This window comes from Mirounga leonina, unplaced genomic scaffold (assembly GCF_011800145.1).
Source record: "Mirounga leonina isolate KUSES-001 unplaced genomic scaffold, KU_Mleo_1.0 Mir_168, whole genome shotgun sequence".
NCBI lineage: Eukaryota > Metazoa > Chordata > Mammalia > Carnivora > Phocidae > Mirounga > Mirounga leonina.
In genome coordinates, this window is record NW_023270426.1 from 30,474,691 (window position 1) to 30,486,034 (window position 11,344).

The 11,344-nt window shown below is 44.4% G+C and overlaps 1 protein-coding gene across 1 annotated transcript in view; it reads right to left on the bottom strand.

The window, feature by feature from the left end:
* DPYSL3 (dihydropyrimidinase like 3) overlaps nt 1–9,655 on the bottom strand; it is a 113,140-nt gene extending 103,485 nt beyond the window's left edge. Inside the window, exon 1 of the mRNA XM_035014408.1 lies at nt 9,144–9,655. Coding sequence (XP_034870299.1) covers nt 9,144–9,533 — 390 coding nt within the window. The 5' untranslated portion in view covers nt 9,534–9,655. The remainder of the gene's footprint in view (nt 1–9,143) is intronic.
* Nucleotides 9,656–11,344: the final 1,689 nt, after the last annotated feature.

Genomic DNA, 11,344 nt, shown 5'->3' on the forward strand with positions numbered 1-11,344 from the left:
AAATAAATAAATAAATAAATAAATAAATAAATAAATAAATAAATAAAATAGTTTTTTTAAAGAGAAGAGCATGCGGGGCACCTGGGTGGCTCAGTCGTTAAGAGTCTGCGTTCGGCTCAGGTCATGGTCCCAGGATCCTGGGATCGAGCCCCACATCGGGCTCTCTGCTCGGCAGGAAGACTACTTCTCCCTCTCCCACTCCCCCTGCTTGTGTTCCCTCTCTCGCTGTGTCTCTCTCTGTCAAATAAATAAAAATCTTAAAAAAAAAAAAAAAAAAGAGCGACTCTTGATCTTGGGGTTGTGAGTTTGAGCCCCACGTTGGACATGGAGCCCACTTAAAAAATAATAAAATAAAGAGTAAGACAATGTGGTACTGGCAAAAGAATACATACGCAGATTAATGGATCAGAATAGAGAGCCTAGAAATAGATCCATATAAATACAGTCAACTGATCTTTGACAAAGGAGCAAAAGCAGTAGAATGGAGCAAAGATAGTCTTTTTCAACAAATAGTGCTGGAACAATTGAACATCCACATGCAATAAAATGAGTGTAGACACAGACTTTAAACCCTTCATAAAAATTAACTCAAAATGGATCACAGACCAAAATGTAAAATGCAAAACTATAAAACTCCCAGAAGATAAGATAGAAGAAAACCCAAATGACCTTGGGTATGGCAATGACTTACAACACCAAAGGCATAACCCATGAAAGAAAGAATGGATAAACTGGACTTCATTAAAATTAAAAACCTCTGTTCTACAAAAATCAATGTCAATAGAATGAGAAGACAAGCCATAGACTGGGAGAAAATATTTGCAAGAGACACACCTGATATAGGACTGTTATCCAAAATATATACAAAGAACTCTTAAAACTCAACAATAAGAATATGAATAACCCTATTAAAAAATGGGCCAAAGACCTGAACAGACACCTCACCAAAGAAGATACACGGATGGCAAGTATATGAAAAGATGCTCCACACCATATGTCCTCAAATAATTGCACACTGAAGCATCAATGAGAAACCACTACACACCTACTACAATGGCCAAAATCCAAAACAGTGACAACACCAAATGCTGACAAGGATGTGGAGCAACAGAAACTCTCAGTCAAAGCTGGTAGGAATGAATACAAAATGGGATAGCCTCTTTGGAAGACAGTTTAGGGATTCCTTACAAAACAAAATACACTCTTACCATACTATCCAGCAACTGCACTCCTTGGTATTTACACAAGCGAATTGAAAATTTATGTCCACATAAAAAGCTGCACACAAATGTTTATAGAAGCTTTAGTCACAATTGCCAAAACTCAGAAGCAACCAGAATATACTCCAGTAGGTGAATGGATAAATAAACTGCACATCCAGAAAATGGAATACTATTCAGCGCTCCAAAAAAATGAGTTATCCAGCCATGAAAAGACATGGAGGGACATTAAAAGCATGTTACTAAGTGAAAGAAGCCAATCTGAAAAAGCTGCATACTCCATGATTCCAAATATATGACATTCTGAAAAAGGCAAAACTCTGGGGACAAGAGAAAGACTGTAGGGGCGCCTGGGTGGCTCAGTTGGTTAAGCGACTGCCTTTGGCTCAGGTCATGATCCTGGAGTCCTGGGATCGAGTCCCGCATCGGGCTCCCTGCTCGGCGGGGAGTCTGCTTCTCCCTCTGACCTTCCTCCCTCTCATGCTTGTCTCTCATTCTCTCTGTCTCAAATAAATAAATAAAATCTTTATAAAAAAAAAAGAGAGAGAAAGACTGTAGTTGCCAGGGGTAGAGGGAAGGGAGGAATGAATAGGTGAAGTGCAAAGGACTTTCAGGACAATGAAAATCCTGTGTCTGATACCATAATGGTGGATATATGACCTTAGGCATTTGTCAAAATCCACAGAATGAACAACACCAAGAGTGAGCCCTAAGGTAAACTATGACCTCTGGGTGATAAAGATAGGTCCGTGAGGGTTCCTCAAGTGTAACCAGTGTGCTACTCTGGTGGAAGATGTAGATAAGAGAGGAAGCTTCGGAGGTGTGGGGGTGGGGGAAATAAAGGAAATCTCCATACTTTCCACTCATTTTTGCTCTGAACCTAAAACTGCTTTCAGAAATAAAGTTGCTGAAAATGTATTAAAGTGGTAAAAAATAGTTTTAAAACAGGTAATACTGTATATTCCTATTTTCATTTTGGAATGAAAAACACATGTGTCATACCCACAGAGATGTGAAAAATACACCACTGTATTAATGGCAATTTTCTATGGGAGACTCCAGGGAAATGCAGTTTAAGTTTTCCTATTGTTTATCTGTTCGTTTCTTCAAAATTAGTTTTTCATCGTGCACCTACATAGCTAGTGCTTAATAAGTGCTTTCTGAATAAACAAGTAGAGAAAAAAATAGGGGTTAAATGGAGATCTGGGGACTCATCGTATTTATGGTGACCTTGCTATCCTATCCACACACTGGCCCAACCCCACATATATAAAGAGAGTATACTGAGCACTACCCAGCACTTGGTCTGTAGCCTTACAGCAAGCCTCCAACAGTTTTGAATTTTCTCTTAGAAACTGGTCCATAAAAGAGCATATACCAGGCCACCTGGGTGGCTCATTTGGTTAAATGTCTGACCCTTGATTTTGGCTCAGGTCACGATCTTGGGGTTGTGAGATCGAGCCCTGCGTCAGGCTCTGCACTCAGCAGGAAGTCTACTTGGGATTCTGTCTCTCCCTCTCCCTCTGTCCGTCTTCTCCCTCTCTCTCTGCCCCTCTTCCCCCCCCACCCATCCCTCTCAAATAAATTATTTTTTTAAAAAAGAGCATATATCGCTGAAGAACTCAAACGGACAATGAATTCATTTATGACTGTAGTATTAGAACCACTGACTCTTAACGGCTTTGAGATAAAGATTAGAGACTTACACACACTTAGACCCAAATGGGTGGGTAAGATAAGCCACTAAGGTACAAGGATCTATATTTGTATATATACTATTTTACTTTGTACTTGTGTCTGTATTGTAGAATGGTCATAAGATATTAATACAGTTGACCACTGAACAACACAGGTTTGAACTGCACTGGTCCATTTACATGTGGATTTTTTTTTTCAATAAATACAGTGCAGTACTCTACATATATTTTCTCTTCCTTGCAATTTTCTTAATAACATTTTCTTTTCTCCAGCTTACTTTATCGTAAGAATGAAGTACATAAAACATATAACATATAAAATATGTGTTGAACGACTGTTTATGTTATCAGTAAGTCTTCCGGTCAACAGCAGGCTATGAGTAGTTAAGGTTCTGGGGAGTCAAAAGATATACATGGTTTTTTGACTGCATGGGAGTTGGCACCCTAACCCCTGGGTTTTTCAAGGGTCAACTGTACATAAGTTGTGCACGTAATTTATATAAATGCACATGTGTGTACATATACGTAGAGAGAGACCATGCTCAATAAGCTTTTGCATAGAGGTGCACAATCAAAAAAGCTTAAAGACTGTGGCTCTGGTGACCATCTGGTCCACCCCCCTTCACTTTAGAAAGGAGGAAACCAAGGCTGAGAGAGAAGGGAGATAACTTGCCCAAGTTGTACAGCTGGTGAAAGACTGGGTCTCTAAACTGAGCCTGCCAATTTGAGCCCGTTGCTTTGTTTATTGTTTGTTTGCTGCTTTGTTTATTGTTTGTTTGCCTCATCTCATTATTTTCTGATGGAGTAGAACGGTTTTTTGAATGCCATGTAAGTCCAAGTCAAGAGTACAGGTAAGTTTTAACATTATATTTTCCTAGAAGTTTAAGTTTTTAAACTTAGGCTTACATGCCTAAATGGACTTCTGCCTCTTCTCAAAAATGGAGGGCTGCGCTGCCAGTCACAGCCTGCATTCCCTACAACCAGACTACCTATTCCTAGTAAGCTTTATCCCCTGACTCACAGGAACATTATCTGTAGGAATAACGCCGAGAGGAAATTAATCAGCTATAGAAATCACTGACAGAAAAGCCTCCCGGACAGTCCCCTGGCCATTTTAAACATTACTTACAAGAGCCGTCAGCAAAATCCTATCTCCATGGACCATTACTTTGAGGGAACACTGCCAATTGCAGCATTACTTGGAAGACACATTTTTTATGTTCCTCAAATGCCTACTGTCAAACTAAACCAAAGTTCTGAAAGGTTCAAACACTTCCAAGTTTGGGTAAGTAAATTTAGTCCCAGATTTGAGTGTGGCCTGGGGGCCAGGTAAGCAAGAACATTTTTTCCCAGCCTAAGGGCAAACTTTCCTTCCTCAGGGCATCTTTGTAAAATTCACATGCACTCCAGGCATTCTGATGATTTGGAGAGGCCTTTATAAACCTAGAATTCTATTTCCAGCTGTCTTCCCTTACGCAGGATAAGGAGGAGAACTTCACTTTCTCTGGATCATTTTGAAAACTTTTCACCCAGGACCAAAAAAGCACACGACGAATGATAAAAAGGTAAGCACCACAGCTCACATGTTTCAAGTGCTCTCCCCCCTACACCCAGAACCCTTACTGACTTCACAAAGGAAACATCTTGCACAAAAGTGGCCCACGTGGGAAATGACCCATGGCTCCTGAAAGGGAGTTATCAATAGACCCATGTAATCATAATGTCATTACTTTGTTGCCACTGGATGACAGAGTCTTCACAGTATCATTTGCTCTTGGCAGACCATATATCATAATTCTCCTCCCGTTAGTAATTTCTTCACTGCAGGAAAAACTCTGGAAACCATCTTGAGAAATGGTGAAAAATATTTCCTATTCATTTAAAATTGCCTTTGTATGCACTTACTGTCAAAAGTTATAAACAAAAACTTGTATGAGCCAACCATGGAGGATTGGGGCAGTATTAAGTGTCTATCATAAGAAAAATCTAGCTGCATAATTTAACAAGGTGTTTAGGTAGGTCCAGAACCACAATATAAACACCCAAGTCATACTTCAAACTTGGCACTTGGCACTCAAAGTGTAACTCAGACTTTTTTTTTTTTTACTCTTATTCAGCTATACACTTTTGTTGTGAAATTTCTTCGTAATTTATTCATTTATTAACTAAATTCATTTCCTTAAGGTGGGAGTTAAGAAGTAGGTACGCTACAGACAAAGCATATTGTGTGTTTATTGAGACATGTTTTTAAAATCTCTCTTAATAACTTTGCATTCAACTTGGAAAAATAAGGATCTTGCAGCAACTCTTTCCATAGGCTGAGCAACCGTTCTCCCAGTGTCCTGAATAATGGGTTGGCGACAAGATGGAGGAAGGTTCTAGAGGTGTGGCAGAAAGCTCTGTCCTTGCCCTGCATGATAGTAACATATCAGCAGCAGACACAATGGTCAGGCTCATTGAATTAAAATAAAGCAGCCTCTCTGTCTGGAAAGAAGGACTCAGAACTCAGAAACATGGACTCTGGACTCAGAAAAATCAGTTTGAATTCTGGCTCCCCACTTATTATCAATGTGATTTGGGGCTCAACACTTAGAGTCTATGAATTTCAATTTCCCTATCTGTAAAATCATGTTCAACAATATATCTATATCTAGATAGAGAGCGAGATATCAGGTACACAGAAAGTGCTCAAAAAGAGTACTTATCGAATCTGCAGATGGTCCAGAGCTGGGGAGAGGGATGCTATGTCATAGAATTAAGGTTCAAAATTACCGTGACAGAAAGATGAGCTAAGATGGTGATAAATATTATAGAAGGAATAAAAATAAAATCCCATAGTTAAAGATTTTTTGTTTGTTTGTCGGTTGGTTGGTTTTAAGTTCAGTTGTACCAGTATAGAAATGGAGACATCCTGGCTTAATAGCAGCTGATGTGAAAAATTTTCTGAACACTTGAATGACAGAGAATGTACTATGGAGACAATAGCAAGACATGGATACTGAATTATTAGGTGTAACCTCCTACTACAGAAGCATATGTTGTCTATAAATCAAGGAAATGAACTAGCCTAATACATTTTGCCATGGCCATATCCCATCTGGAGCACTGTGTTCAGTTCTGGGCACTGTATTTTTGAAAGAATATTTATAAAATATAGTATAATCTGAAAAGGAAATCAGAAGGGTGAAAGGCTTACATATAGGAAAGCTAAAGAAGCTAGGAACGATGGTAAGGCTAAAAAAGAGAATTTTAAGGAGAATGTGATAATTGCCCTCAAACATATAAAAGGCAGTAAAAATCAAAGAGTAAGAGTAATTAATATGTATTGAGTACTTATTATATGCAAAGTAGTCACTGTTATCCACCCTAGCAGGTGAGAAAGCTAGGGCACAAGGGCCGAGCTATATGCTTACAGTCACATAATTTGGGTCGGTGGAGCCAGGTCTCATCCCAGTAGTCCCGCCCCAAATCGAGGAGGGATATTAAAGCTATATTCCAAATATTTCTAACCTCTGTCTTACAGGATCACGGTAAGATTGCACCCTCCCCATTCTTTTGAAGTTGGACACAGATTAATGAGTTGCTCGGGCTTGGGAAATGTGAACCTAAGTCATTTTTGTAACTTCAGCATGGGAGTTCAAGAGTCTGTGAGCAGCTCACTACAGGTTCTCACCAACACGGGTGTGTCAAGATGAAACTTCCCTCAGGCTATCCGTCTAGGTCCCTGCGGGGAAATAATTAACAGAGCTGTCCTGCTGACCCCTGTTGGACGTAGCAGGAGCAAGAAATAAACTGTTGTTTGATTCAGCCACTGAGATGTGGGGACTGCTTGTTACTGTGGCAGTACCCAGCCTTTTCTGACAGCTAAACAAACCCACATGCTTCAAGTCATTAAAATATCCCAGAATTTAAAAAAAAACTTTATTCTTGTATTTTATAAGGTCAGAACTAAGAATAGCTTATAGAAACTACAAGGAGGCAGAATTGGGCTTAATTTAATTTTTTTAAAGTGAAGTTTTCCAAAGTTGCTTCATGAGGTGGAGCACTCCCTGAAAACGTAGTATTTAAATAGAGGCCAAAAGGCTGGCTAGGTCAATAGAGCATGCGACCCTCGATCTCAGGGGTCGTCAGTTCAAGCCCCACGATGGGCCTAGGGTTTACTTTAAGAAATTAAAAAATTAAAATATATATATATATAAAATAAGCAGAGGCCAGATGGTCATTGTGCATCTATGTACCAAAAAATATGGCCTAATTAAGGAGGTTTAATGTACCAAACATTTATGGAGCGCCTCCAATGTGCCAGGCATTTCAGCCACAGTGCTAAATCCAAACGCACGATCCCTATCCTCAAGGAAATAGCTATCAAGTACAGAAGTAGATAAGGTCTGCAGATCCTTTTAGCCGTGTGATTCAACCAAATTAGAGATAATAACATGGCCTGCATGAAGCTGACAGCAAGCCTGAACTCAGAAATAACCACGTAGCACAAGAAATCCTGCTGATGCTTAAGTTGTATTATTATTTTTCAATTAGGAGCCAAAAGTATAGGGTTTGCAAAAGGAAGGAAAACGCTAGAATTTCTGGGTTTACAGGAGGAACATTTTCCCTTTCTCTAGTTACCATTCTTAAATCTTGCAAACCAGGCATATTATCTGGCTTACATCAGGGGTGTTCCAGCAAAGGGAACAGCACTGACTCACAGCAATTGTTACCGACCTTTTCCATCACTTCTCCCACCCCTGAGAGTCAGGAAGGGAACATTTCAATCCCCATCAGCTCAGACCTAAAGAGAGGCAATAATCTTCCTGTAACACCGTTCTTAGTCTACAAATCAGCCACAGCTGTTCCAAAAATATCAGAAGTTTTTCCTAAAAGTGTTATACAAGCAGGGCCTAGAGGAATCCCATACTCTAAGGACGATATGAAAATCACAAACTAAATGAGTGATTGCAAGGGACATGGACATTGTTTCCCAATGGCACCCTTACACAGGACGAAGTTCAGTGCTTTCTTCCCCTAACGGTATCAGTAATTAAAGCCTTGTTTTTTCAAACTTTCAAAAATCAAGCAGTGCAGAGATAGGCTTTCCTTTGGCTCGCTGCATTTGAATGGGAAAAACAGCTAACTCCGGTAAGCATTAACTGTAATTGCTCTGGGGCAGACATTTCCATTTTGGGTTATTATTCGTATCAGTATTTACACAGAATAATATATGTGGATGGATTTTGCAGCCATTATCTACACAAGAGTGACGTATCTGATTACTATTGTTCCCCAACTCAACAGCATCAGTTTGAACTTTGAATACTCCGGCCCTGCCCAGACCCTGAATTTTCTGAACTGTGGTTCTGATTTTCGATGAAATAAACAAATAGATGAGAGCAAGTTGGATTTCAATGCCATGCCTCCAGTCAGTTCAGTGCATGAGTTTCTCAAAAATACACATACAGAAGAAATTGGCTTTGGCACATGTAGGAGCAGCAGAGAATTTGCAGCTTGTGCTAGTTTAAAGTGCACCCTTAATACTCCGGCCTGTTTTCAAAAATAAGTGATATTCTTCCAGAGACGGCTGGATCCCCGTGGTACCCAGTCTTGCAATAAACTACGTGCACAAACGTACACTTCACAAACACAGATGTGAAATGTCGATCTAGGACAGAAGAGAGGCACTCAGATTAGGGTGTTTAGTCTAGTGGCTCCACACCCAAAAGTTTCAGGGACAGAGCTGATGTTTGAAGAGTGAGAGGGGAGACCGCCCATCCTGTACGTTCATCCGGGGACTATGGAGATGACCCCATTTTCCCAGCGCCAGTTTGCCCTCTGCCCTGGTGACCCGGGTTGAGATTTAATCTAGGGCCAGAGTGGGGCCCAGACAATTGTGCTGGTGGTTACTCAGACGCAGAGAAGGGCTAGAAATCACTAAGCGTCCGCGGCTGGCGGCGCTGACACACCCACCCAGACCCGCTGGCCCGGGGGTGCGGCAGGGAGGCGGGGGGGACCCGCGCACCCCGGTCCCGCGCGCACCAGGATGCTGCCACGGGGACCCGCGCGAATCCCGGTCCGGGCTGAGAGGTCGCGGTACGCTCGGCAGAGGATGCCCTTTTCCTCCTCCCTGTCCCCCGTCCCCGAGCGAAGGGAGCGGGAGAAAGTTGTGCCCGGGTCGCGGCGCCCCGGGCCGCCAAGGGAACGAGAGCAGGAGGAGAAGAGCCCCGGGCCCCCTTACCTTGTCCTTGGGGCCGAGGTTCTGCAAAACCTCCTTGCCCGTGGCGCTCCGGATCTCCACCCCGGCGGGCGCGGGCGAGGCGGGCGAGGCGGGCGCGGGCTCTCTGCCCTCCTCCCGGCCTTGGCCCCGGCGCGGGCTGTCCCCCTCGACCCCCGGCCGGCTCCCCGAGCCGCGGCCGCTGCCCTGGCCGCTCCGGGGAGTCTTCGCGCCCCGCTGCCCCACGCTCAGGGCATCGAAATCCAGCGTCTTGCTCTCGAAGGCGCCCTCCACGTTGCAGAACATGCCGCCGTACTTCTGCCGCGGGACCTGGTCCGTGGTGCCCGGCCTGGCCAGGTACACGGGCAGATCGTCCTCGTGGGAGCTGTCCCAGCCCCTCCGGCCCGAGGCCATGGTGCCGGCGCACAGCGGCCCGCAGGTTCGCTCCCCCAGAGGCGGAAAGGGCAGCCGCCGGCAGCGTGCGCCGAGCCACAGTGACTGGGGCGGGAGGAGGCGCCTGAGCGTTCGCGCCAGAGGCGGCAGTGCAGCTCGGGTTCCTGCCAGTCCCCAGCCAGCCAGCGAGCGCGCGGCGCAGGGGCCGGGGCAGCGGGCGCGCCCCGCCGCGGGACCTGCCGCCCGCCCGCCGCCCCTCGGCGCGCACCCGACCCTAACGTGGCCCCGCAGGGTCGCGCGGCCCGGTGGCCCTTCGAAAGTAGAAATCCCAACTTGGCGCGCGCGCACACGCACACACTCGCGTGCACACTTCCCGCGGGCCCAACAACGCTCGGATTCACACTCAAGAACTTGCCTCACTCACACATGCGCTCAAACCCTGTTTTCCCCACACTGACTTCCGAGTTTGCTTCACGAAGACACATCTTTCTGCCCCACTCGTGCGCACAAACCTAATTGGCTCGAGTGTGTTCATCTGAAAGCCAAGTGCTGCTTTACAACAACACACATACACACAAACTCAGGTTTGCCAGACTCACAATCCTAGACTTTGCTTACCCATAATCCCAGATTGGTCTCATTCCCATCTTAGAACTGTCTCACAGCTGTCCCCGGTTCTCGAATCTGCCTCACAAACCTGCACCCTCAAAGAAAGACCTCCTGAATTGGTTGAGAGTGAGACCCTCTTACTTTGCCGACAATCACAAAAGCCTGCAATTGACTTACAGACAAACCTACACTTAAACTATTCTTACCTCATATTTAGCACCCTAGCTTGTGCTTTTTACCCACCCATAATTGACCTCACAATTACTTTACAGGTCACGGACACGCACACATCCCTAGACTGTGCCTTGTAAAATACTTCCAATACCCCGGCCTACGACAAACCCGAAGCTAACCCCTCACACACTGACTCAAGCTCAGGTTTACCTCAGTCAGAACCCTCCACGTGGGCTCACACATATATTAAGATTAACCGCAAAAAAAAAAAAACACAACCAAAGACTTTGCCTCCCGTGCAACCTCAGCTCCACACAGATTTCATTTTTGCATGCGCCCGCTCTCACAGCCTCGTTCTCCTCCCCGCATCCACCCACATATACTCTAAGCCAGACTTTGCCAATGAACAGAGTGGGCAAACGGCAGAGCTTGCCTCGCATCGGCGCACCCAGCCTAAATCTAGAACCTGCAGTGCCCACATTAGACGAGGCCCCCTTTCAGAAATTCGCTCACTCCTTAACTGATTCATCCAACCAGAACCGAATGCCTACCATGCCTCTTCACAAGATACTGGAGCGATGGCGTTAAAACAAGGCAGATGGGGGCCGGCCCTCAGCAAGAGTGTAGTCTGCCGCCACCCACCTAGGGAGCACAAGCATTCACTGTTCCGCGTGACACACTGCAATTTCCTTTGTGAACCTCCGCACTGCATCATAAGCTTCACGAGGTCAGAGATCTGGTCTGTTTAGTTTACTATTAGCATCCGCAGGCACAGAAGAGGAACTCGATAAATCCTTTTTGAATAAGTGGGTAATGCTAAGAATAATAACAACAGCAACAACAGGGAACATTTATGGAGGTGTTGCCGTGTGCCAGTCACTCCTGTAACTGTGTCACATACAGTAACTCGACGCTCAGAAGCATATGGCTGGCGTCTTTGTGCACACACCGTCTTTGAAGGCATGTGCAATGAATTTGATCAACCGAAACTCACAAGTCCAGTTTTGGAGAGTAACTAGGATGTTGGAAAATGGATTCGATGGCAGCAC